Raw genomic sequence first — 26,706 nt, 5'->3', positions numbered from 1 at the left:
TGTGAGAGTCAGCCTCTCCGAGGTCCACCATCGACTCGACTTGATCAAAAAAGTTCAAAAGACCAGCACAGCATCTTTGGACTATCAGTTTACCCCGCTTCGACGTATTAAATCTCTAGCCTCGCAACATGGAAACCGGCGTTTATTCGACACCCTTTTGTTACTACAACAATCCCCTCGGTGCCTAGATAGCCGAGTCTGGAAATTGGAACAAGACGATGGCGAGATGGACGTAAGTCGCTGAATCCCCCAGTTGTTTCTTTCACCCTTGCTTACACATCGCAGATCCCGCTTGTTTGTGAGGTCATCCCCAATACAGCGACAGATGCAGTGACGGTAAAGCTCCACGGGCAAAGGTAAACATCCACTCCTTTCCTTCAGAGGGCGCTGATGATAGCCACCAATTAACACCTGATTCGATAGGCTCTCGACCGATACTCATCAGGTCGTATTGGATCTTTTTGTATATGCTGTTGAGATGCACCTTCAGTATCCGGCTGGTTGTCTTCTTACCCTGGACAGCCTTCCACAATCGTTGCAAGACAGACTCTCGCTCATTTCTCATTCCCGGCCATTACCCGGCAGCCAAAATCTGATTCCACCTGAAGACCACTTAGAGGAAGCATGGACTGCCACGGAAATCGCAGTTCGTCAGGTTTTTGCTACCTTATCGTCATGCGACCCCAGGGACGTGCGAAGATCCACGACCATTTATCGGCTCGGCCTAGACAGTATCAGCGCTGTCCAAGTGGCTTCTATGCTTCGTCAGTCCGGGTACCACGTTCTTGCTAGTGACGTGGTTTCAAATCCCACTTGCCAGGGATTGGCTCACCATATTACTTCCGGCAAGGGAGTCAAAATACGCAGGCCGCAGTACGACTTTGCCAGCTTTGATTCCCAAGTTCGCCCACAGATTCTTGCACGGGGTATGGTGGTACCCAGCATGGTGGAAAAGGTTTTGCCCTGCACGCCTTTACAATCCAGTATGATGGCGCAGTTTGTTACATCTGGTGGCAGGGACTATCTCAACTACCTGGCTTTTGAGTTTGACACTCCTATTCCCGTTGCCAAGATGCACGAGGCATGGCAAGCAGTTTGTGCAACGTATCCTATCCTACGGACGGGCCTTGCGCCTGTCGAGCACCAAGACTGTGATTTTGCCATGATTCAATACTACACACCCTCCTTTGTCCCCTTACTCAACACCTTTACTGGCCCTGAAGTTGCCTTCGACTTGGACCAATGGCGCCTCGGAACCCGCCACCAAATTGTTGAAGCACCACACAAGAGACTCTTCGCTATTGCCTTTGTGCAAGAGGTCAGCCATCTGACCATGCACTTGGCGATACATCACGCTCTCTACGACGCACAGTCCCTTCAACTAATTTTGTCGGATTTCTCCAAGGCATTGCATGAGCTCAATATCATCCCACGCGACAATGATGAGCATGCTTTGGGCGAGATCTTGGATGAGGTATCGACCTCCTCTGACAAGATTGAAAGCTTCTGGAAGCAAAGGGGCCAGCAGGTGGTGTTGAATGGTTTTCCCACCATGACACCGCTCCGTCAGGAATCGCGTGAAATTATGACGCAGTCCCTCATCAGCCAGGTGCCCATGATCAGCCTGGAAGAGGCTGTCAGAAGCTCGGGTTATTCCATGCAAGCTGTTCTTCAAGCTGCCTGGACGCGCGTCTTGTCATCATATCTCGGTGAACAGTCTGTCGTCTTTGGCGTGGTGTTGTCTGGGCGCAACTCTGAAGCAACACGCAAAGCAGCCTTTCCCTGCATTGGTACCCTGCCGATTATTGCAACACACACCGAGTCCAACCGTAAGCTCTTGACACAGATGATGCAGTACAACGCCGAGATCTATTCCCAGCAACATCAGCCCTTAACGAGGATCCAAAAATGGCTTGGATATGCCGACGCAAAGTTGTTTGATACCTTGCTGGTGTATCAAAAGCTTGATGTTGACAACGCTGGAACGAAGCCCTGGCGAGTGATTGAGGACCAGGCCAACATCGACTATCCCATCTCTATAGAGGTTGAACCTTTGGCAGAAGATCGGCTCAAATATCAGATCACGTTCTTCACTGATGTGCTCCCCAGCGAGCAGAGCGAACTACTCCTTCGCCAGTTCGATGCGACAGTATGTCATTTGGCGTTCAGTCCGGACCACCTCGAAACGGAACTCTTCTTGGGTGCGCCCAACCTTTTCTCGGTTCTACCACCAAAAAATCCCGAGCTCCCAACAGGAGTAAGGTTCTTGCACCAGTTCGTCGAGCGCCAAAGTCTTGAGACGCCGGAGGCTAGTGCTTTGCAGTTTGTGGAGTCGTTCGACGGAGACGTGCCGATTGATCAGAGGTGGACGTACAAGGAGCTCGACAAGAACGGAAATCGGGTTGCCAAGTTGTTGACTCAGCATGCAAAGGTCGGAGACATCGTCGCGGTGTACTTCGACAAGTGTCCCGAGGCATACTTTTCCATCCTTGGCATCCTCAAAGCCGGTTGCGCGTTCGTTGCTTTGGACCCTGGGGCACCGGCATCACGCAATGAGTTCATCTTGAAGGACTCGGGTGCCTCGGCACTTCTGACAGCAGATGCCAGGAAGAGGTCCCTTGGGTTTGAAGTCTCTATTCCGGTCATGGCCATCAACCAAGAGACACTCCGGCTGCTCTCCACTGAACCTGTCGTGCTCAGTCCATCTCTTGAGCCAAGCAATGCCTGCTACTGTTTGTACACTTCGGGTACTACCGGAACACCAAAGGGTTGCGAAATCACACACGACAACGCGGTTCAGTGCATGCTTGCTTTTAGGCACATCTTCGAGGGCAAATGGGAGCCCGAGTCACGCTGGTTGCAGTTTGCCTCGCTTCACTTTGACGTTTCGGTCCTTGAGCAGTACTGGAGCTGGTCAGTCGGCATCACTCTTGTTGCTGCTCCACGAGATATCATTTTGGAGGATCTGTCTGGCACCATCTCCCGCTTGGGAATTACACACATTGATCTTACACCGAGTCTGGCTCGACTGGTGCATCCGGATGATGTTCCCAGTTTGTGCAAAGGTGTCTTCATCACAGGTGGAGAATCGCTCAAGCAAGAGATTCTCGATATTTGGGGCGACAAGAGAGTCATATACAATTTCTACGGCCCCACAGAAGCAACCATTGGTGTCACGGTTTATCCTCAAGTACCCATCAACGGCAGGGCTTCCAACATTGGGAAGCAGTTCATCAACGTCGGATCATTTGTACTGAAGCCCGGAACAGATACGCCTGTTTTACGTGGCGGCGTGGGCGAACTTTGTGTGTCTGGCCGCCTCGTAGGCAAGGGCTATCTTGGGCGACCAGACCTGACTAGGGAGCGATTTCCGTTGCTGCAACCGTTTGGAGAGCGTGTGTATCGGACCGGAGATTTGGTTCGGCTTCTTCACGATGGTTGCTTTGACTTCTTGGGCAGAGCAGATGATCAGGTCAAACTTCGCGGGCAGCGGTTAGAAATTGGCGAGATTAATCACGCAATCCGAAAAGGTGTGACTGAGATCCTGGATGTAGCTACCCTCGTGGCTCGCAACGAGACCCAGCAAAAAGACCTGTTGGTAGCCTTCATCATGAACGACGAGGGGAGCAAGAAAAGCCCCGACCAAGCTTTGAGCCTCATCGAGGGAACGAAAGCTGCTGAGCTTTGCCGAAGAGCTCGAGATGCGTGTCGTTCGAGGCTCCCCGGGTACATGGTTCCAACATATGTGCTCCAACTGCCATTCATCCCCCTTTCGGTCAACAATAAGGCTGAAATCAAAAAGCTTAGACAATTCTTTGCTACCATCGAACATGAAAGACTGATTTCTTGGGCGTCGGCTGCCGACAGGTCTTCTAGAGAGCTGAGCCCAACGGGCATGCAAATAGCCAGAGTCATTGCCGCCATGCAGCGGATCGACATCGCCAGTATCACTCCAGGGTCAAGTATTTTCGAGTTGGGTATTGATTCCATCTCAGTCCTCCGGCTATCGCGCGCCCTCAAGGACAGCGAGCAACTCCACGCCAGCCCTGCCACCATCCTCAGGAATCCCTTGATTGGGGACCTGTCCCAGGCTCTGAAGAGCAAAGAGAGCTCTCCTGGGACGGAATCAGTGGCATCTGCTCGGCAACTTGTACAGGCTTGTGCTCACAGATTTCGGTCTCATGTGTGTGGAGAGCTACTCGTTTCCCTTGACGATATTCAATACATCGCCCCTTGCTCGCCACTGCAACAAGGCATGCTTTCCCGGTCTGCCGACAACGCTTATTTCAACACATTTCGTTTCGATCTAGCAGCCGATGTTGAACCCGGGCTGCTTCGCAGGGCTCTGGAGAGGACCGTGGTGGCATTCCCCATCTTGAGAACCAAGTTCGTTGAAACGACAGATGGCTTCATTCAGGTTGCACTCAAAAGAGTCAAACTCCCATGGGTAACCATGTCTCTGGACAACGAAAGGCAGTCACATCAAGCCTGGACGCCACAGCTGGGGTCCATAGATACACCTTCATTGGACATTTCCAACCCAACTCTAGAGACTGTCCCTACCTCGCTCGACGGCGAAATGCCTCTTCAATACATCGATAGCTCTATTTTGCCCGTGTGGGGATGCCTCCCGGACAAGGAGAGTGCGCCATTGAAACAAAGCGGGCCGGCCCTCCATTCAGATGAACTGGTCACAGAGGCGGTTGCGAGATGGAGAACGTCGTGGATCGCTCGGAACAGACAGCGCTTGATTCAACCATTCGAGGTTGCGTACCTAGACAGCCCTCGGCATCTTGTTCTTCACATTTTCCATGGCCTTTACGACGGCAACAGCTTGAAGCTCATCTTGAACCGGATAGCTTCGGAATATCAGGCCTTAGCCAATGGCTTGACCGACACTTTCACAGATTCTGCCCCGTCATTCCTGCAGGCGCTGTGCTATGGGCCGCTCCGCAACTTCACAAGCAGCAGGCAATTCTGGGCCCAACATCTACAAGGTTCGACGCCTCTGTCTGAGCCCGATAAAGCCCATTCGAGCAAAAATGCCGTCAGGGTCCGGTCAGGCCTTTCGTTTAGAAAGTTGGAAGAGCTTAAGTCTATACTCCGAGTGACGCATCAGGCGATTGTGCTAGCCGTGTGGGTTGGCGTTCTTGCGAAAAGGCTCGCGATTAACCCCACAATCGGCATGATTGTTTCCGGAAGAGCCATGGATCTGGAAGCCGCTGATCGAATCGTCGGTCCCCTATTCAACACACTTCCATTTTACGCTCGAATTACAAGCACCGAGGGGGATAGGTGGACTACTTGGTCCTCTCTCATTCAGCAATGCCACAACTTCAACACTGCTGTGCTCGAATTTCAGCACGTTGCTCTCCGAGATATTCAAAAATGGTGTTCTGGTGGCAGGCCACTGTTTGACACCTTGTTCTCGTTTCAACTTCAAGATGAAACCATGAGCGAGCACTGTTCTTCGCTGTGGAAGGAAGTGGAGGTAGACCATACTCCAGACTACCCGCTCGCACTGGATGTGACGCTGAACTCTGACGGCAATCTGAGCCTCTTACTTGTATCGCAGGAGCATGCATTTGATCACAAAAGCTTGTCAGGCATTATGGAAGAGATAGTCGAGGTTTTGGCATCCATGCCACAGCGACTAGACGAGTCCGTCGTTGAGGGTGGCGGCGGCGGCGACCTCGCATCAGTCCGAGCCCGGCAAAACACAGGTATCGACAGCCAAACTTCGTCCTCTCAAATTGGGGCCCATGCGGTATGCAAGTTCATCTGGACGGAGGATGCATCCAAAATTCGACGCGAGATAGCAGAGCTGGCGGAGACACCTGTGGATCTTGTTACTGAGACGGTGCCGGTTTTTGAACTGGGTCTTGACAGTATCGACATGATCAAGCTGTCCGCGAGACTCAAGAGAAAGCATGGTCTGCTGCTTGGTACCAGCGACCTTATGAAGGCACAAACTATTCAGAGCATGGTCCGGTTACTTCAAGACAGAGCCGAGTCTTATGACGTACCAGAGGAGATTCAAATCTCGGAGAAGGACCAGACAATGTCGAGTCTTGTGGAAATCGTTGGGCGTGACGCACTGCCCCCAACCCCTCTGCAAGAAGCTATGGTTGCCGACATGATCGAATCCGATTTTCAGCTGTATTTCAATCACGATATCTGGAAGCTATCCCCTGGTGTAGATGTCACTCGACTCAAGTCCGCTTGGAAAGCGGTGGTTCAGCATTCGGAGATCCTACGAACAGTCTTCGTGCCTGTTGAAGCGACACAGTTTGACTTTGCATACTGCCAAGTCACAAAGCCTGAATTCCAGGGTAATCTCATCTTTGAGGCGAACTTGACGAGTGTCGATAAGCTTGGGGGGCTCTGTGAAGCTGCCCGTCTACGAGCTGTTGGCGGTGCTGGCCAGAAAGAACTCTTACAGATTACCTTTGCCACCATCAACAATTCGGACGAAGTATTTGCCATTCTTTCCATCTCCCATGCGCTTTATGACGGCTGGTCTTTGGGACTGCTTCACCAGGATGTTCGTGCGGCCTATCAGGGGGTCTCAGGAGTATCGACGAAAATTGATCACAGCACTTTGGTTGATCAACTGTTGCTTTCAAACCAGCCAGACGCCTCGAAATTTTGGTCCGGCTTTCTGGAGGGTGCCTCGTCTACTATATTCCCACTGAAGCCCTTGCCCCATCAGCAGGGTATACATCGAGTCGAGTATGCATCTGCATCCACAAGATCTAAGATCACACAGTTCTGCAAGTCCATTGGTATTACCCTCCAGGTCCTTGGGCAAGCCTGCTGGGCGGCTCTACTGGCATCTCGAACGGGGTCGCTTGATGTCACATTTGGTGTAGTTCTCTCAGGCCGCGACAGCGAAGAGTTGGAAAAGGTCATGTTCCCAACCATGAACACGGTCGCGATCAGGAGTGTGCTACACGGCACAGTGTCGTCGTGGTTACGGTATATGCAGGATAACATGATCGGCATTCGTCCCTTTCAGCATTTTGGGCTCCGTCAAGCACAGAAGCTTGCCAGATCCAACGGACCACTGTTCAACTCTTTGTTCATTCAGCAGCATCTTCCTTTTGACCATTCGACAGCGGACGGTAATACTTTATGGACATCAATAGGTGGGGAGTCGGCTGTTGAGTATCCGGTCTGCGTGGAGATGGAGATGTCTGGCCCTGGGCTCGTGTGGAGGGCAGCCTGCGATGGAACTTGCCTCTCACGCCAGGACGCCAAGGAGATTGTCAATCAACTGGATGCAGTCCTTCAGCATATCATTACCTCGGCGGAGGAGAGTGTTCTACTCTTTGCGGATCAGAAGGTTTCCATTTGTGGACTTCCACCAGCTGAACTTGACCATCAAAACCACACAAAGCCACAGGAGGATGGAATTGTGGAAAACGACAAAGTTTCCGCGTGGAGTTCAACAGAGTCAAGAATTCGAAATGTTCTCGCAGAAGTGTCGGGAATACCGACGGAGAGCATCTTGAAAAGTCACAGCATCTACCACCTTGGGCTTGATTCGGTCAGTGCAGTCAAGGCTAGTTCCGCTCTCCAAAAGCAGGGTATCAAGATTCGGTTCCGAGACTTGCTCAGAGCAAAGTCCATCTCTGAGATGGCCACTCTCCTGCAAAACCACCCATCACCAGTTGCAATGAGGGGGATTGACACTGTGGAAGAGTCTTCTGTTATTGATGGTCTTGGCGTTCCCGGCCTCCTTTCGGCCGCTGGAGTGCAGGAATCTACCGTTGAGACGGTCCTTCCGGCCACGTCGATGCAAGTACACATGCTTTCCGTCTGGCAGAACACACAAGGTGCCATTTTCTATCCTGAATTCCGATACGAGTTGGATGGAGCTGTCGATCTCAAGTCAATCATTGTGGCCTGGAACACCCTCAGGGCGGAAACCCCTATTCTGAGAACTCTCTTCCTTCCTACGAGAACTCGGGACGTTCCGGTACTGCAGGTTGTTATTGAGAATAACCACGCTGATATGACGCCGCCACCATCTCCAGGGCCCAAGGCTAGAAGTTGGTTTGCAAAGTTGAAAGAGAAGCTGTCGCCGGACCAGACTGCTTGGACGAGTTTCGCCCCTGAGCAACATAAGCGACAGCCATTTGCAGGTCTTGAGGTCAAGCGACACGGCAAGAAATGGGCACTTGTGTTTCGGATTCATCATGCCATGTATGATGCAGTCAGCTTTCCCGCCATTCTCGTCAGGTTTTGTGCACATCTGTCAGGGGTAGAGAGGAAGCCTCAAGTTGCCACGACGGCATGGGAAAAGGCTCTTGGGGTGGAGTACTCTCCCAAAAGCAAGACAGTCAAGATGCAATTCTGGAAGGAATATTTGACTGGTGCGAAAGCGTCATCGCTTACGCTTGAGCCAAAAACAGCCCAGCAGTCTCAGTCAAGCTCCCCAAGGCGTTGGAGGCTTCATAATATCCCCAACATATCCGCTACCCAGTCCAACCAGCCGGCAGAGCCACAGTCATGGACAAGTTTTGTCAAACACGAGGCAGTCCAAGATGTCAAACCGCTTGTACAGCTTTGCATGTCCAGAGGAATCAGTCTCCAATCGCTCTTTTTGGCCTCTTATGCAAAGTTCCTTTCGTCAACAGTTAACAAGAAAGACGTGGTGTTCGGGATCTACCTTGCCAATCAGTCGGAAGAAGATGAGCTTTTGGATCCGCCGTATCCAACGCTTCGATTGGTCCCGCTGAGGGTTAACTTTGCAAACGATGATGCCGATCTGTTCGATATTGCAAGCAGAATACAAGATGATATCCATGCCGTATCCTCAGGTGCCAATGCCACTGTTGGGCTGTGGGAGGTCGAGGACTGGACGGGGGTCATTGTGGATTCGTTTGTTAATTTTATTTCCAACCCTTCTGATGGCAATGTCGTGTCGTCGCCCAAAGGAAAAGTCAAGTTGATTGCGAGTCCATTGCTAGGACAAAGGACGGTCAAAAGACGTGGTGGAGATGGGATGGAAGATATAGGTGCGAATCCAGCGAGAGGATCATATCCGGTAAGTCCTTTTTCTGTGTTCGAATTCATCACATGGCAACTGATTCGCGAACAGGCTGCGATCGATGTCGAGGTTTCTGTCACAGGAGAGATGATGATGATCGGTGTCTTTGGACCAGGAGAAAAGGTTGGGCCAAAGGGGGCCAGTACTGCGGTGGATGAGATTGTTGAGATATTAAAGGGCTTGGTCCGGAACTGAGGAGGGATTGCTGTGTGATATTTCTACATTTGGTTCGAAGGTGTTGCTACGAATGAGATCTGAAAATGGAGTTATCGGACGGTTATCGTATCCGTAATGGCCATCCTTTGACGTTTTGTTTGTCTGTATTTATCAGGGTACCACTGCGCGCGAAAGGCTTAGGGTTAAGCCAGGAGATATAGCCCCACACCAGCCCCTGAGTAAGCCCCTGAGTCTGCCCCACATTTCTCGTCAGGCGCTGCCAAGAGTCAGGGCAGCACCTTATGCAACCCCTCAGTCGCACTGCGGTCAGTGAAGAATCTATATGTTTGATGACTGCTCGTGCATTCTTGAATATTCCACTGCGGCCTCCTTTCTATACCTGTTTTCACCCCGATCCGTCACCATGGCAACGTCCCAATGCCCCGGCGGAATCTGTGATGGATTCGTCGATCTATTACACTCTCCAGAGTCGTGGAGTGTGAGCCATCCTGGGTGGCAACATGACGCTGCCTGGGATGACATGGTCACTGCTGCAGAGTCAGGATGCAGGACTTGTCGAGTGTTTTTGAAGGCAGCAAGTTGCTTTCCTCCGCAACCTTTTTATGTTTCTTTTTTGTGCAAGCCAGCCAAGGTTTGGGGTGAAAGTGGCCAATGCACATTCACTGGTGCATTCCATTTGAGCATCGTCTACCAAAACATCATCAAGCTATTCAAGCCGGATGATGGCAGCTTTTGTGACTGGCCACTGCCGCCGTTACCCCAGAACAAACGGGATCTTAGCCTGGATGGAAAAGTTACCATTGCCACATCCTGGTTGACAGTATGTCGTGACAATCACTCTGACTGCAACTCTTATTCAGAAGGGGTCGATGAAGATACGACAAAGTTGCCAAAAAGGATTCTCGACGTTTCACCGCCGGATGGACATGGACAGTTGCGTCTATATGAGACGCCAGAGGAGGCAAAAGGGAGGTACATTGCCCTGAGCCATCGTTGGGGACAGACACAGCCTCTCACCACTACCAAGGGAACGATCGGTAATTGGAAGCAGACGATCCCATGGAGGCACGTTCCTCAAGCCTTTCGAGACGCCATCACTGTCACCCGTGAGCTTGGAACTCGATACCTCTGGATTGATAGCCTCTGCATCATCCAGGATGACCACGATGACTGGTCAAAACAAGCACAAGAAATGTGTTCCATCTACAGCAACGCTCTTCTCACCATATCTGCCACGCGCTGCGATGAGGGGTGCACGGACACCCTATTTCCTGACTTTCAGCATAGCGTCACGGTAGACGGAGATCCAAGCATCACTGTCGCAGTCCGTGCCGAGGGCCCTCATGTCTCTTCGTCGACTCATTATCCCCTACTTCAACGCGCCTGGGTCTTCCAGGAACGGCTTCTCTCGAGGCGGATCCTCCACTTTGGATACGACGAGCTCAACTGGGAGTGCATGGAGAAGGCGTGGTGTGAGTGTGACCCAAACACTATCTACGCCACCCTGCCGCATTTGAAGTCTTCCCGGAGTCGCAATCCCACCTCTGCACTGGCCCCAAATGTTCCAACCTCAGCCCATCACGACATGTGGCGAAGGATGATATACTGGTACACTCAGCAACAACTGACGTTTTCCACCGACCGTGGCCCAGCTATACTAGGCCTGGCAAAGGAGCACATGACCCTCACGCGTCCCAAAAATTCCGTTTACCTCTCTGGACTTTGGTCAGATTCTCTTGTGGGGGACTTGGCCTGGGAAGTAACAGCGGTAGTGGTGGCCGGTCCAGTAAGACCAGACACTACTGCAGAACCGCGACTCCCAGGGCCGACATGGTCTTGGACAACCGTTGCAGACGCGATCTGCATGTGGCCACTTCACTGGGTGGATAGTGCAACAACTGAAGTTCTAGACATTGTCCCACCACCTGCGTTTGCAGTCCCCCCCACGGTGACTTCAGCGGCACTTGATCTAAAATCGACGCGACATTGTATCACCCTCAAAGGGAAAGCACTCAAGGGCATATCAACCAACAGCAAAGACCCTGCCGTGGCACGCGACAGAAAGAAGTTTTACAACGCTTGGTTCGAGGCTAGCTTTGGAGTCGCGTCTGGAACGTTCAATTTTGCCTCAGACTACCCTCCCCCTTCTGAAAGCGGGGACAGCATTGTCGTTTCCGATGGCGAAATGGTATGGTGGCTGCATCTTGGGACGAATCCTGTCGAGGGGAGTAATCCGTCGAACAGACCGCTGGAGAATATTGGGCTTGTGCTGCGTTGTGTTGACAAAACGTTAGGTCTGTATGAGAGAATTGGACTAGCGGGCTCTAGACAGGAGCAGTGGGGTGATCAAGGGGAGGAGATCGTTGCAAGTTTGGTGTAAGGAGGTACATAAGGAATGTCTGCACTGACCGGTCGACTGTCCACCGCTACCTTATGCATTTGAGGACACGCGGTCTTCTATAAACGCGGTCCAGAATGTCGCATGCGTAACAAGCCCATGGTGCATCGAGTAGTCTCAGATCTAAGACCAGCTTGCTGTTGGATGTGCCCTTTGCCCTACAGGCCCACACCCCCCTGAGCCGGCCAAATAGAACCCACTGAATCCAATAGCGTTAGCAAGTCTAAGTCCATTTTACCATTGTTGACTGAGCGTGCCCAAGAATATCAGGCTTTTTACCACTACTGGGCCTACTTAGATATAATAATTATTAGAAAAAAGCTTTAGAAAGACAGTTAACTTAAGACTGATTATACTTAAATGAACTTAATTTTAATTAGTTAGTAATACAAAAGTAATGTAGTAGTTATAATAAATGGTGAGAAAACACAAATAAACAACTACAACACCATAAATACACTGTCAACAGGTCCCTGGATAAACACACCTGCGTGACAGTGGCTCGCTCGCAGGCTACACTTCATGCAGGACAAAGAAAGACACTATGGGCTCGCAGGCTATATAATAAGCACCGGATTGGCCGGATCAGAGGGCCAAATTTACCTACACACGTGCAAAGCATAAGATACGAAGAAAATAATAGTTAATGTTTTATTTAAAATAAAATATGAGAAGCAGACCGCTTTTATATATAACCTTTAAACTCCCGAATTATAACGAACCTATCCAGAATCTTTGAAAGGGATACTAGTTGAAGGCACTTCTGAACAATCCTGGTTCGGTACAGCTAAACAGTGTACAACAAATGACTTGTTTCAATCACAATAGTATAGATCTCAACAACCGTGACTTGAATTGCATACTGCGGAAATATCTATCTACACTAGCCAGTCCCTCCGTATATATAGACCTCAATCCTCTAGGTACCTCCGTACCTAGCTCACCACGGCTCACTAGTAAGTGGTAGTGATCCATCCTGGCTTACCAAGCTCACTAGGTGAGCCTGGCGATCTGGCTTACCACTGCTAAGAAGTGAGCGCCCCGTTGTCCTGCAGCCCCGCTGTTGCATCTTACTTGATTGACCCCCACGGCCTGCTGCAGTTTTCACTCTACTTTGCTATATAATTGGTCTGTAACATTAATAAAGAAAACCTTTGATACTACCTTTTTTACTATTACTTAGTTAATACAAAGTTTACTTGAATATAACTAGTTTTAAATTAATAATTTTTCTAGTTTTTCTAGTAAATATTAATTATATCCGAGTTAGCTTACTAAATAGTTAGAAAAGTAATACAAAAAGTAACTTTTTTACTTTCTATATTTTTTTACTACTATTAATTCATTGAAAGTTATGCTTCATATAAGGTCAAAGGCCTTATATAGACATACATTTATAATGCTTGTAATAGCGGAATGCTTCATACTTGTTAAAAGGGGTGCTGTTGATGCCTGTGGAATATAAGCTCAAATAGCTATCGGCGTAGTACAATGAAAGCAAAGAAGACTTCAACTGTAGTATTTGTTAAAATACAGCTTTTGTTTGTAGATTGTACAGTCTATCCGAGCCATGTGGAATATAGAGCCTCAGAAGCAATACAATAGCTTGGAACAATAGTGCTTACTAAAGTCCAGAGATTACGGCAACCGGAGTAGAACTCAGCTTCATTGAGGCAATCCGGAGTCCCAGCAGGCCAAGCACTAAGGCTAGCGCCCTATAATGGTAAAACGATAGTGCAACGTAGCCTATAACCTTATCTTAAACTACGCACCTAGCGGACGTTCGGACTCGAGGTTAGAGAGAGTGTCGGGAAGCGATCTTGTCACAGTTAAGCCAACAGGCAGGTTGAGCAGTATGTGGGGCACGAGGGCGTCCAGCCAATTGTTAAGGGAGCCAATAGGAAGTAGAGCGCTTGGGAGCGCTGGGAGCGTGGTGAGCCAAGTGATCCTAAGGTGACGGGAGTGATCCAGGATCACTTTTGGCACCGTGATCCATAGTAATCCAGAACCACGCTTAGCATAGTGATTCAGGTGATCCACTGGTCTATATATACGGGGGAACTGGCTGGTATAGATAGACAGTTCCGCAGTATGCAATTCAATTCACAGTTGTTAGTATCTAGACTATTGTAATTGCGACAAGCTATTTGTTATACACTGTTTAGCTGTTCCGAACCAGGATTGTTTAGAAGTGCCTTCGACTAGTATCCCTTTTGGAGGTTCTGGATAGGGGTTCGTTACAGATCGATAAACTAAAGGCTTGTATAAAACCTTTACCTTAGACGCTATTTACTATAATATTTCTTAGTCTATAAGTTTCATTATAGTAGTTTGGGGTGCGGCCACAGGCCTAAGGTCTTCCTAATCAGAGGGTGAGGATGTGGGGCTTTCGGAGGATTCGGGAGTTCAGGGGGGGGGGTTCATGTATATAAGCGGTCTGCTTCGGACATTCTATTTTAGACGGGATATCGACTTTTATTTCTTCATATTTTGTGCCTTGCACGCGTGTAGGTAATTCTGGCCCTCTAATCAGGCCGATCAGGTGCTTGTTATATGGTCTGCGAGCCCATAGAGTCTTTTCTTTGTCCTACGTGGAGTGCGGCCTGCGAGCGAGCCACTGTCACGCAGGTGTGTTCATTCAGAGACCCAGTTGAGGGTATATTTGTGGTGTTGTGGTCGGTTTGTGTATTTTCTCACCATTTCAATATATAGGTTTACTATATGTTTTCTGTGCTTTACAAGCCTACACAATAGTAAATACCTTCTATGTATTATAGGGCGCCGTCTCTGCAATCTATCTTCCATTAGTGCCTTCACTCCTGTCGAATATTGCAGTTAAAGTCTTCTTCGCTCTCAGTATACTGCGCCGATAGCTGTTCAAGCATATTTTAACAGGCATCAACAGCACTCTTTCAGCAAAGTCTTTTAGATATATATATATATTTATTTACAAATAGTCCGTATTTTTATAAGCTGTATCTTAATAGCCTTAAATTACTAATAAATCCTTTAATATACTCTACAGCTCATACTAGCCCTTTAATAACCGCGAAATACTTAATTAACTGCCTTACTTTTAACCACCAACTCTCGACGTACTGTTGGGCCGTAATATGGCCGGTTATTTGATAACGTGTGACAAAGGCACCTATCCAGTTAGCCAAAATACTCTTCGCTGCACCGCAGATTAGTTTGAAGGGAATGTAATAGAGGAAAAAGACACGGCATGCGAATCTAATAAAGTAAGGTAGTATTTCTATGTACCTGGATCTAGGCAAGATGGTTGTTATGTGGTGGTATTCCATGCAAACTATGTGTCGTATCATCAGGTATGGTATCAGCTTGTAATGTCAAGCCTTGACTCAAAAAAAAAAAAAAGATTTCCCACCGACGGATGCGTAGGCAGACAGGCGGTTTAACTGATGCAAACAAAGCAAAAGAAAATGGGTAAAAGAGACGGAAAGAAAATCGTTCAGCTCAGGCCATCACGGAGACAACCGAGTCCCGGTCCTCCTTATCCTTCAGCTTTTTGAACAATTGCTTCAACATGTTCGGCTTCTTAATTCTGTCATCCTTCTCGTCAGCACCTTCCTCCTTGACGGGGGTGACCTTGCTGCTGATGTGCTTCGAGGATCTCGAGACACTGGAACTGTTGTCGTCTCTGTCTCTCTCTTTTTCACGATGGCTTCTGGTGCTTCGAGCACTTCGGAAGCTGGCGACACTGCCATCGTCATCCTTGTCGTTCTTCTTCTCACTTTTATGTTCTCTCTCCCTCTCCCTCTCGCGCTTGCTGCGGTGACTCCTCTCGTTACCGGCAACACTCGACCCCTCGTCCTTTTCGTTGATCCCCTCCAGCCTGGAGTGGTCCCTATCCCTCTCCTTCTCCCGGTGATCCCTCCTGCTGGTGCTGCTACGGTGGCTCCGGTCACTCACGGCAGACTCAGCCCCATCTCTGTCTTTGGAATCTCTGGTCTTCCTGGAGCCTCGGTGGCTCCTTTCGCTGCCGGCCACGCTTTCCCCGTCGTCCTTCCTTGAGCTCCTTCGCTCAGGGACATCATCAACCGAAACCTCGGTCATCCTATCCTCCCTGTTCCTCTTCGAGGTGGAGTGATGTCGGCTAGATCGGGACTTGTACGTCTTGTAGGTTCGCATACTCTTTGACGGTGACCAACCGATCTGACTAACCGAGTCTGAGGGTTCGACCTCGATGTCGTACTTGTTGCTGCGGAAGTTCTCTCGGGCGTATTTTTCGGCCTCCCTGCTCATCATCTCAATCTCAGCCGCATCATCACCTGCCATCGTGGTTCCCTCGACAAAAGCGGGCTCGATACCCCTCCTCCACATTTCGATCGAGCTCAATTCCTGCACGTCATCCACAACCAACGGTTCCTGATAACTTGCCTCGCTTTGCTGTTCGGCCTGGCTCTCGAGTTCCTGTAACCTTTGTTGATGTTGCTGGGCACCCGATGCCATCGGCAGCGCCCTCATTGCAATGGGCTTCTCCTTCACGGGCGGAGCGTTGCCGGTCATCTTCTTGACAATCTTCCACCCACCAAACATGACCACCGTAATCCCCGCAGCCACACCCGCCCCAATCAAAAATTGCGGGCTAGCCAACAAGGCAAAGACGGCTGGGGACCCTCCTTTTAAAAAAGCCAAGAAGGCTGGGCTCATCTTTCCCACGAGGGCACTGAGCTCGGCAAGGGACAGAGCGACGGCGGCAGCAGCTTCGGGCTTTTGCTGAAGTGACTCAATCATGTTTGTGGCCGAGGCGTGCACACAGTCGGCCTCTTGCAGGAACTCCTCGATCTTGTCCATCAAGCCAAGCGCTTCGGCCTCCTGTGGGTCAATATCTACCTGCGGGTCTACTTCTGTCTCTCGGTCTGTCATGGTAATGGCGGTCGGGCCGATAGAGCGGGAGATGGGCACGTTCTTGGGGGCGAGGTCGTGGCGCTGGGCAAGATCGGGAGGAATGCTGCCGTAGGCAAGGTCCATATCGATGGACTTCTTCTTTTTGACCGTGTTTACGACAGGCTCGGTTCGGGACCGGTGAACAAGGGCGCCCGGGCCGGGGGCGGCGGACGGGGCTTTGGACGGCGCCTTGGAGGGTGCGGCGGCGGATATCTCGGAGTGGGCCTTGAGCGCGGATTCTGTCAGGGAAACAACCGTCCTCGGTGCCGCAGCAGAGACTGGACCTGCAGGGGCCGGCAGAGCCTGTTGGCGGTACGAGGTCCGCTTGGAGCGGGTGGTAAGCCTCGATGATGCATGGCTTCGGCCGTCGTCGTCGTCCTCGTGTGATCTCCGCCGGCCGGGCGGCGCCCCAATCATCCGCCGTTCATATTCCTTCTCTTTCTCGTCGTCAATCTCCTCGATGATGAACCCTCCCTTTCCCGGGCCATGGGTGTAGTTGAAGTCCTCCGAGTAGGGACCGCCGCGGGTCAGATTGACATCGAAGGTCTGAGCGCGACGAATGCCGGCGCGCTGTGCTTTTTCGGCCTTGACGGCTTCTTTGCGTTCTCGGTAGGCAGCCTGGGCGTCCTTGAAGATGTTGACCAGTTGCTTGCCCTGTTGTGTAACTGACTGTCAGTAGCCGTCATGCAAATCGATGCAATGCGACACGAGAAAATGCGATGCGCCAGGTGGGATGTGCCCCTCTCCAGCTGCCGGCCAGGTGCTCAGGGGAAGAAACAAAAGAGCAAAGACATACCGTGCTGATCACCTTGCCCGAGTTGTTGATGATGGTGACGATCTCGCCGGCAGGCATTTTATCTTGTTTGTGTACCTATGGGTACGTCGGTCGAGACTTTGGGGGGGTGTTGGTGAGCGAGGGTATGTACTGTCGTAAGCGCCTTGATCCAGCAAGTGCTCTACTTTGGGGGCTGGGGTGCTTTCTGTGGTCAACGCATAGGGGCAGAGCAGAGAGTGAGTGAAAGTTTGTGGGAGGAAGAAAAAGCAGAGGAAACAAGAATGCAGAGAAGCAGATATTGGTTCGCTCGAGCCAATATCATTCGGTCCAACGCATTAGCAGGAGACGTCAAGCAGTCCCGGGAAATGGGGGGTGGAAAATGTTTCATTCCAGCCCTCCAGCTTCCAAGTCCACCGCCAGACCACTCAGGAGAGGGCGAGCGACGGCGCCAGCAAACATTCCTGGTTGCATTGGATCGCAGTGATCTGGGGCTGGCGAGGTGATTGGACCGACAGGCCCAGTGGGAACAGCTGGCACATCGCATCGGGCAGCACTATGTCCTTGCTGAGCACTGTGATGAGAATGGGGCGGATGCTTCCGCGGGCCTTTGTGCTTGTACGAGCTTCCACCTCTTCGATTTCCTGCTGCTGCTGCTTGGTTCACCGCTGCACCTCCCGCCCCGGTCACGGCGAAGCGGGGGAATGCCCCCGCAGTCAGTCCCAGCAACTCGCAGGCGGTCTGACACCGCTCGCCATTGGATCCCTCCGCCACTTTGACCGACCGACCCGGGACCCCGCCAACTCCCGGCCCCCAGGCGCTGACGGGGGGGCTGGGTGGGTCTGGCTGGCCAGCATCAACTTCTCCTTTTTCCCTCGAGGGGGGCCCCTCTTCCCCCTCCGCCTCGAGAAACTGACGATGAACTCGCTTGCTCTGACTTCCTTTACAAAGCGGGGACCAGCTGCCGACTGCTAGACCCGTTCCAAACATCCAAGGAAAGCATCGAGAGTGGGGTACGATTTTGCCAGTTCATCAGGTCCATCAAAAAGGTAACGCAACAGGGCCTTGGCAGGACCCACTTCAGGCTTTATCTCGTGTGTGCCGACATTCAGTCTTTGCCGTACCGGGTTGGCGCAGTCGCATGCTCTTGGTCCGGCCGGCGAGGATATCGATGTGAAGATGATGTTCGGGTAACGATTGGGTTGATTTGGGCCGCCAATCTCTGTTCCAATCCAACTTCCCCGTCCTTCTGTGCAGTTATGCCGCCAGCGCAGCAGTCGGTAGTGGCGAACCAGCTCCGCCTTTGCTGTGCTTGGGGGATGTTTGGATGGTCAGCCAATGCAGGTCATGACGACTGCAGAAGAATGGGCGACTGCGTGGAGCCTGTCAGCCCTCTGTCGTGGATCGCTGTGCTAGCCAAAACGCGCATCCACGCACCCACACACCTAGGAAGCAAAACAAATCGCGAATCGTCATATTTCCAGAAGTGATAAAGACACGCTCGCTTGCTCGCTCGCTAATTCTATATACAAGCCAAAAAAACAAGAACAAGAAATCAGGGTATTCTACTGCAAGAACCAAGTCGTAAGTGTCGTCATGAGTCCATTTTATAGCCCCAGATACCATGCTCCAAAAATGCCCGTGTAAGCGCCAAAATAACTATGACGTTAGTGTTTTGAGAAAAAAAAGAGCGAGATCATGTAGTAAAACGTAAAAACTGCACTGTTACATGCCAACTAGGCGATGTACACAGGCAACCGGTTTCCCAGCAGCTCGCTCTTGGGGATCTGCACATCCTTCTTGTTGAAGTCATGCAGCAGCAGCCAACAGAGCATACGCAGCACGAGGGTACACCAGATATCTGTGGCATCTGTGTCCAGGCTTGTCGTCTTGTCCACCGTGGGAGGAGTGGGTGTCGAGACTCGCAAAAGTGGCACTGATTGGGTGCTTCGATGCTTTTCCAATGCGGGCGGGGGCGGGCCTGGGGACGGGACTGGCGGCGCAAGAGCCGGCGAGAGAGGCCTGTTGGGCGTTGAGACAACGGTAGGGGTGACTGGCTCGGAAAAGGACTTCATGTCTGGCAGTGTCTCGAGCGAACCGGAGCGTGAACGGATCGAGGGTGCGTATCCAGTGGTTTGCTGTCGCTTATACGACGTGACAGCGCGGTATCTAACTTCGGGGAGCACGCTGTAAAAGTACAGTTCCATGAAAGCCTCCTGGCGGACCTCGGGACTTGCTGCGCTGAGTTCCGAGAAGCGTTCTGCCCGCTGGCGCTCTTCCCCGGTGGCGTGCTTGCCGTCGTCCTTGGTGTTGGCCCCGGGCTTGTCTTGTGGGTCGTTGATCATCTTGAGAATCCTTTGGAAGTGCTCCCGGACCACCATACGCACCAGATCCATGTCGGCTACTTCCTTGAGATAAACGTCACACCTGTCAAGCACCCCGTGTAGGTTGTTGAGCAGCGGTAGCGAGTAGCCTGGAGTTGCCGACTTCTTGTCGAGGTTCAAGTCGAACACCAGCTCGGCGACATCCGCCTTGAGGTCTTGAATTCGCGGAGTCGGTGCGATTTCCGAGTCTGTATCGTCAATCTTCTTCTTGTACTCCTTGATCAACCTGCGGAGATTGAAGAAGTTCTTGTCCCAATGATACGGCGTCGGGTTCGGCAGCATGCGGTAGGCGCTGTTGCGGATATGCAGTGTTTTGCCAAGCATACCAAGCAACTCAAATGGCACTGCATTGTTAGCAGGAAGCCTCGTCTTCTGGACGGCAGACGTGACTTACCGGGAAAGAGATGGCTGTGCCGGGCAGTGGTGTTCTTGGATCGGAAATAGTTGGCCGTGTTGGTATTGCAGTCAATAAGCACCATGGTCTCTGCAATCTCGTTCATGCTCCCAAACTGCAAGACGCTCAGGTCTTTGGCATCCTCATTTGGAAACTCGACCCTGCGCTTGTCCTTGTCGCTCTTCTGGAAGAGGGTGGGCACGAAGCCGCAGCACAAATCTTTCACCTCATCGACCGGGATGACACGGTTCTCTTTAAACCGGCTCTTGCCACAGATCTGAAAGGTGAAGACGAGGCCAAGGTCGTTGACGTTGGTTCCCGTAAGCATGTATCCGTTTCCTTCGGCGCGGTATCTGTCACGTGATCGGTCAAACTCTTGCCAGTAGATGCCCATGATGGCGGCAAGCTCGAGCAAATGGCAAATGGCCGTCGTGGCATACGGCTTCTTGATGTCGGTCGGCATGTTGTCCCAGCTGCGCTTCTTGACCTGCATGGCGATGGCAAGGGTGTGATCTCTAAATCCGATGTGGGATCTGGGGTTCAGAGGCGGGTTCTGGCCGTAAAAGTCCTTCTGCCATTCTTGGCTCTCCCGCTCCATGGACTGAAGCTGGGAAAGCAAGTTCACCCAGGTCGCTCTTTCGTTATCTGCCGTGTGCACCTTGCTCGACGCAAGCCTCTCCTCCCGCGACTTCTCATCCTTGGGTAGCAAGGCGCGTGTATCCTTCAAGCTCTGGTCAGAGCCGTCGACAAAGTAGATGGGCTTCGCCGGGATGGGACCTTTGGTGTTGGTCGGCGGGCAGATGAAGATAACAGGCGTCTCAAACTGAACCTCGAATCGCAGCTCGGTCGCTCGGAACGCTCGCTTTTTGCTCTTGTGCCATTCGCCCATGACGCTCTCGCCGCAGTTGGAGTAGCCAGCGGCCGAGGCGATGTACTGTTGAAGCACCTGTGCAAAGGTGCCAATCAGGGCAACAATCGCAAATATGAGGGCCGTCATGTTGACCTTCATCTCCTGGTCGTCGTCGACCTTGACAAAAACGGTGCTGTTGGGGAAGTCATTGTTGGGATCCATGTTGGCGGTCTCGTGGCGAAGAGGCCCGGGGGGTTCGGGGAGGAAAGGGATCTCGTCAGCAGCACGTGCCCCGAGATGAGAAGCAATCGTCGGGGGCCGGGTTCGACTTGTGGAGAGGGAGGTGTCAAGACATGGCAGGGTGGATGTCGAAGAAGAAGTTGATGGCGTGGACTGAAAAATAGTTGTGCAGAGAACGAATTGAGGCGCCGAGCTGCCGTCCGCGATGGGACAGGCCTCGATGCAATGGGCCGCCCCAGGTTCAGAGCAAGGCAGCCAATGGGAGCGGTCGTGGCTGGGAGAATGGGCTAGTGCGACGATGGACACGCCAAGCTGTCAACGCTGCGCCGCTCCCAGAGAGCCTGACGACGCAGCCGCCAGTCGCTGTGCTTCGAACTGTGGCTTCTTGATGCAAAGCTGTTTGAAGCCCGCATGCATTCGCGAGCTGCTGCGGCTTCCATTGGCGAGCTGGTGGCCGTGCCGCGTCTCTACACTGCTGTCGTGTCGCGTGCGCAATGGCGGTGCAAAGGGAAAGAAGAGATTCGATGCTCCCGCTACTGTCGGTGGCTGTTCTGAGCAGATATCTTCCCAAGTTTGCTCTGCCGGGTGGTTGTCGGGGGTGACCCTCCGCTTTTTGTCCCACAGGCAAGCTGTCTGTTGGCCAGAAGGAAATAGCGGAAAATAGGTAGTGTACTCCGCAAAATACAAGAGCTGAGGCTTCACTAAGAGTGTCGGCATCACGGTGACGTCACCGCATCTGATTAGACCATCTCTTCTCTTACAGGTTCGTCCAACCTTTTTCTGCCCACGAACATCGTGATACTTCATAAGATACACCAAAAGAAAACATACAAATCCACCATCACAATGTCAGCTCTTTTTCACACTAAAGATCGCTCTGCCAAGGAATGCCATCATGTTCCTGGCCAGGAGAGAAGCACCAAGTCCACCATCCTCGAAACCGGCGCCGCCCTGACCCAAGATTTCACTCCCACCAAGAACATCTGCGCCCATCTCAACGCCTTCCACGTCTATGCCTCTGACCCAACACGGGTAGTAGAGGCAAACCACTACTGCGGTCACCTAACAGAGGATGTTCGCCAGTGCCTGCTCTACGACTCACCCGATCCAGGCGCCCGTCTCATTGGAGTCGAGTACATGATCAAGCCTCATTTATACGAAACCCTACCTCAGGAGGAGCGCCGACTTTGGCACTCGCACGTCTTTGAAGTCAAGTCCGGCATGCTTGTCATGCCACAGCCCAACTCCGCCGTTCCTACAGCCGCCTGGGAAAAGGCTGAGACCGAAGAGATGAAGGAAGTAATCGAGCTTTATGGCAAGGTTTATCATCTCTGGCAGGTTGACAGAGGGGACAGGTTGCCCATGGGGGCACCGCAGCTGATGACAAGTATTACCTCTTTCGACCAGGTGCCCGATTTGGAGAAGAAGATGGACGAGAGAGATCAAAAGTTTGTTGGCCAGGCCGTGGACTGGAGACGGAAGAGAGAAATCAGGAAGGACCTTGTGGAACCAACTGTTCATCCGGACGCAGATTATCAAGTAAAGAGGATGGAATAACAGTGACAGCCAGGAAGGCTGCGGAGGTTTACAACTACTTAAAAACAAATCTGCACTTCTACTTGCTCAATACTTTGTCCTTGAAGCAAACCTCATCTCGGTATTTTCAATGTCAAAAACGGCGACCACGCTTGACAAGAATGACACGCCCAAGACATAGGGGCCCCCATTCACGTCCGTGACCCCAATTCGACAATATTCCCCAGATGGATCACGAGCCGTCTGACGCAGCAGGTCCTCAGGCGCAAAGTAGAAAGTGTTTTCGCCAATGTTGACACCGAATTTGGGGATGGTGGCATTGCACAGGGCAAAGAACAGGCCGTTGGTGCTCAGGTATTTGGCGGGAGGATCAAACGCCGCGTACAGCTTCTGAACCAGACCTATAAACTTGTCAGTTAGCTTGTCTTGCTTTTACAATATGCAGACTCACCCTTAGGAAGCAAGCTGAGTGTAGCCCCCACGTCAATCAGAACGGGAAACTGGGTAGTGTTTGTTGTCAGCCCATGTGTCGTGACAGCGCCCTGATCTGCCTCAGCCGGCGTGACATCCTCCGTTTCGCGTCCGTATACCCACGAGTCGGGCTTAATAATGTATAAACCCAGGTCTGATTGCTCAAACATCCACTCGGGGATAGCGTCAACACCGTGAATCTTTGTCCTCGCCCAGCTCTCCTCATCCACCTCCACGGGTGGCAGACCACCTAGTGCCAAGTAGGACCCTTCTGGCGTCCTGACCTCCCCATCCGGCTCGCCTTGGTCCCCACTCTCCCTGGAAAGCGCAATGCTGAACAGAGGATCAATCAGCTTGTTCTTCCACATGGTCGTGAAAACGGGGTCATATGGTGCCTGGTTTTGCTCTGCCCCGTCCAGGCTCGTCATGAAGGGATACCCCAGCCCCAAAAGACCCGAGGTAAGGCCATCGCCCGCCCAAAACGTGTAATTGACGACTCCAACGCGTTGGTTTTTGGCTGTGATTGATCCAACAGTGACATCTTCGAACCCGTAATAGCCCGAAACAAACGTGGTATCCATGTAGGATCGGACAAATGGTGGGTTGTCCAGGACTCCGCCCGACAGGTTGCCCGTAAAGCCGTCTGCTAGTCCACAGTTTGGTTTCTGCAAATAAACAACAAAGATTAGCTGTACGGCCAATACCTACAAGCCACTACTTGGCAAACTAGGGAGTATACATACATATTCTGGACCCTGCCACCAGAACCTGATGCACTCAAAATAGTCCGACACAAACCATGTGTCGCTTGATCCTGTGTCAACACTGACAGCGAGAGTCTGGTTCCCAACAATGATATCGACGATGTAATAGACATCGTGCACGTTGGTCAAGTTGGCCGGGTGGTTCACGTCTGCTGTCCTGCGGTATACGGGTTTCACGACACTGGAGCGGTGTTGGGAAGAAGGCACAATGTGCTTGCGCATGGGGATGACATTGGACGTGACAGTATCTGGTACAAGTCCATGTCGAGTAGCGTAGAGCAGCCGGCCGGCCGAGTGCGCGACGCCCACTGCGAGGAATGCGAGAAGAGAGGATTTCATGGCGTCGAAGTTGCAATGCTGGGAAACTTGCAAAAGGCCTCTAAAGAACCACCGTCTGAAAGGTTGGTTTCTGGCCACGGTGCTAGCAGCATAATGTACATTTCGGAGTTCGTACAATCTAGCCTGGCTTGAGGCGGCCAGATTCTCGCGGGACAGAAAGTGTGCCGAGCATGATGGGCAAACTCGAGAGTGGGCAGATGGGAATTCCTCCACAATAGCAGATCCCATTTGCCGTTATTGAGGATATTTGGGCCTGATAGTGCTTTTATACGAGGCTCACGCCCTGCTGACCCTGCATACTGTATGGCTTAGGTGCCGGGGCATGGGATCATTGGGCGCCGGGTCCGACGTTCAGCCTAAAGGATGAGCATCGGGATTTGCAAGCCACCACGTTTCCTGGCAATTTGCATTTCTTGGGCCAATAACATGCCGGAGTCATAGTGGCCTTGCAGCAGATTGGGCATGTTGTAAATTGCGATAACTTTGGCATGGCCCCAAGCCTTTTGGGGTGTTTGCTCACATCAAGTTAAGTACCCCTGAACCCCTGAACCCCTGAACCCCAGACTGGCAATTCCAAAACATGAGGTGGGCAACGCCATCAACATCGCGCTATTTTCCCTATGGCATGATTCCCAATTCAAGGTTCTCGGATGATCTCCGGCTACCGATTGAAGTGCCCTTCATATAGACGAGTGATCTCTGTGAGTGAAGCTCGGAATGCATCCCTTGAGCTTTCCGTTCGCTATCATGGTCAGTCGTGCCTGTCTTGGTAGTCGATGAGCGGGATGCGACTGAAGTAAAAGATCGCGACATCTTGGATAGCAAGGGCGTGAGAGATGGGAGCTTGTCCCAGATCCAAGCGCTTCGGGGTACGCAGGAGACAATGAATCCGACGCCAATTTCCATGTATGTCCAGAACAGAACAATTGATACAACCCCTTTTTGCACACAATCAGGTCAGGTAGTCTCCCAGATGTTGAGGAGGTAGGAGGGACTCACCTTCTTGATCAGTCACCGGCAAATCGTCAGCAAGGATTCTGATGGTGGGATTCCTGACATCTTGCATGTAGATCTGAATCCAGGGAATCATCCGCAAGAGTCCAGCAATCACGGCACTAGAATTTGGTTAGGATTGACTGAGTAAATTTTGGTGGGTAGGGGGTCACGTACAAGCCACTGAAAAGAAAAACAATCGACGCCTGCACTTTCCGCTTTAGACTCATGTTCAGCGTCCGGATCTGGACCTTGTCAGTTCTCCGTGTCAACATGGGTTGGAAAGGTTGGGGCAAAGCCGTACCATGATCAACGGCTCGATAAAGATAGCCAGGTCCAGCACCCAGCTAAAGACGGAACAACCGGTTAGCATTCCGAAGGTGTCCATGCACTTGGTTCTCAAAGACTCGAAGCTTTCCCATCCGGACTCTGGCCTTAGCCCGCAGGCAAATATCTCGAGAAAGAGAAACAAGACTGTCCAGAGTATTACAAGGACAATGAGTGTCCAGTTTGAGTAGTCAAATGCTGTTCGTTCGGCCCGGCCTGCGCAAATTTGCGTTAGTCAACGATCTTGGGTCCGGCATGAAAAGTTCGTCTCGGTAGGTACCCTTAAACAAACCCCGGAAGAAGAAGAGCAGGGTAAGTTTGATGAAGCCGATGGCGAGAATATGGCCCATCCAGAAGGCGTACTCGAACTTGAACCTAGTCAGCCTTTCCGCGCGGTGATGCTATGGTCCAGGTGTAGCGAACCGACTTTTCCAAGCTTGACGTTATCTTCAGGCCCCCATGAGCCGTCAAGGGAATGGCCACCGATGATGTGCATTTGTGCCCCTATCGCCATCGCAACGCCAGATGTAACCGTGAGAAACTATGGGAGCTGTTGCTTAGCTTATCGCAAGTCTATATAAGTCTCCAAAGGGTCACAACATACCGCCGCCGGTACAATCAGGACATCATCGATACCGATATCACGTCGAGAGTAATGCCGAAAAAGCCCATAGGTACGAATACCTAGCAATATTATCGCTAGCGTGGGGAAAAGAACCCCAATCGCAGTTGTACTCTGCTCAGTGACATAGGTGGCCATAGCTAAGGAAAGTGGTAAGATGGTATAACAACTACCAGAGTTGAAGGGAAGCATGAAAGGCAAGATGACCTGATGAAAATCATGGAGAAGACAAAAAGCGATTCTCGGGGGCGGCAGGTAGCTAAGGTACTGCCTGCTCAGACAGCACTGACAATGACCAGCAAGCTGGCTCTCACTCAACACATTTCTACGCCGTGCCCGTACAGCCCTATGGCGAAAGTTGCAGATCCATTCCCTTCGGGGAAGTCGACCCGCTTATCAATATCATGCCTCGCTCTCCCCCAGCAGCGCATAATCGCGAGGACCATGAACAACCGTCCAAAGGAATCGTGTAA

The 26,706-nt window shown here is 51.6% G+C and overlaps 7 protein-coding genes across 7 annotated transcripts; 3 read left to right on the top strand and 4 right to left on the bottom strand.

Moving 5' to 3' along the window:
* Positions 1-218: 218 nt before the first annotated feature.
* QC763_0072200 (NRPS protein) lies at positions 219-9,447 on the top strand (the record flags this gene model as incomplete). Its single annotated transcript, XM_062905996.1, has 3 exons — positions 219-232; positions 424-9,052; positions 9,107-9,447. 3 exons carry the CDS (start codon positions 219-221, stop codon positions 9,248-9,250), a joined length of 8,787 nt encoding a protein of 2,928 aa, XP_062766340.1. The 3' UTR covers positions 9,251-9,447.
* Positions 9,448-9,635: 188 nt separating this feature from the next.
* QC763_404450 (uncharacterized protein) lies at positions 9,636-11,612 on the top strand (the record flags this gene model as incomplete). The annotated part of the gene is made up of 1 exon (XM_062912089.1): positions 9,636-11,612. The coding sequence occupies one exon, from the start codon at positions 9,636-9,638 to the stop codon at positions 11,610-11,612; it is 1,977 nt and encodes a 658-aa protein (XP_062766339.1).
* Positions 11,613-14,676: 3,064 nt separating this feature from the next.
* On the bottom strand, positions 14,677-17,394 carry QC763_404460 (uncharacterized protein; the record flags this gene model as incomplete). Its single annotated transcript, XM_062912090.1, has 2 exons — positions 14,677-17,195; positions 17,338-17,394. 2 exons carry the CDS (start codon positions 17,392-17,394, stop codon positions 15,108-15,110), a joined length of 2,145 nt encoding a protein of 714 aa, XP_062766338.1. The 3' UTR covers positions 14,677-15,107.
* A 1,655-nt stretch (positions 17,395-19,049) lies between these two features.
* MOD-A lies at positions 19,050-22,622 on the bottom strand (the record flags this gene model as incomplete). The annotated part of the gene is made up of 2 exons (XM_062912091.1): positions 20,092-22,622; positions 19,050-20,041 (listed from the first exon to the last, which is right to left on the bottom strand). Exons 1-2 carry the CDS (start codon positions 21,161-21,163, stop codon positions 19,050-19,052), a joined length of 2,064 nt encoding a protein of 687 aa, XP_062766337.1. The 5' UTR covers positions 21,164-22,622.
* QC763_404480 (uncharacterized protein) lies at positions 22,028-22,738 on the top strand (the record flags this gene model as incomplete). The annotated part of the gene is made up of 1 exon (XM_062912092.1): positions 22,028-22,738. One exon carries the CDS (start codon positions 22,028-22,030, stop codon positions 22,736-22,738), a length of 711 nt encoding a protein of 236 aa, XP_062766336.1.
* Positions 22,739-22,804: 66 nt separating this feature from the next.
* On the bottom strand, positions 22,805-24,291 carry QC763_404490 (uncharacterized protein; the record flags this gene model as incomplete). Its single annotated transcript, XM_062912093.1, has 3 exons — positions 22,805-23,118; positions 23,169-23,853; positions 23,932-24,291. 3 exons carry the CDS (start codon positions 24,289-24,291, stop codon positions 22,805-22,807), a joined length of 1,359 nt encoding a protein of 452 aa, XP_062766335.1.
* A 456-nt stretch (positions 24,292-24,747) lies between these two features.
* QC763_404492 (uncharacterized protein) lies at positions 24,748-26,538 on the bottom strand. The gene is made up of 7 exons (XM_062912094.1): positions 26,216-26,538; positions 26,039-26,152; positions 25,892-25,979; positions 25,589-25,827; positions 25,462-25,529; positions 25,291-25,406; positions 24,748-25,229 (listed from the first exon to the last, which is right to left on the bottom strand). The coding sequence occupies exons 1-7, from the start codon at positions 26,423-26,425 to the stop codon at positions 24,910-24,912; spliced, it is 1,155 nt and encodes a 384-aa protein (XP_062766334.1). The 5' UTR covers positions 26,426-26,538; the 3' UTR covers positions 24,748-24,909.
* Positions 26,539-26,706: the final 168 nt, after the last annotated feature.

The sequence above is a fragment of the Podospora pseudopauciseta genome, chromosome 4, assembly GCF_035222475.1.
Source record: "Podospora pseudopauciseta strain CBS 411.78 chromosome 4, whole genome shotgun sequence".
Classification (NCBI taxonomy): Eukaryota; Fungi; Ascomycota; class Sordariomycetes; order Sordariales; family Podosporaceae; genus Podospora; species Podospora pseudopauciseta.
This window is presented reverse-complemented; position numbering and strand designations above follow the sequence as displayed.

What these genes read in the sequence shown, in the direction of transcription:
- QC763_404492 (XM_062912094.1), bottom strand. Translation starts at nt 26,425, where the DNA reads ATGCTTCCCTTCAACTCTGGTAGTTGTTATACCATCTTACCACTTTCC. An exon ending in TCCTGATTGTACCGGCGGCG is followed by an intron (nt 26,153 to 26,215) that starts GTATGTTGTGAC and finishes CAGCTCCCATAG; the next exon opens with TTTCTCACGGTTACATCTGG. An exon ending in CTTCCGGGGTTTGTTTAAGG is followed by an intron (nt 25,828 to 25,891) that starts GTACCTACCGAG and finishes AAATTTGCGCAG; the next exon opens with GCCGGGCCGAACGAACAGCA.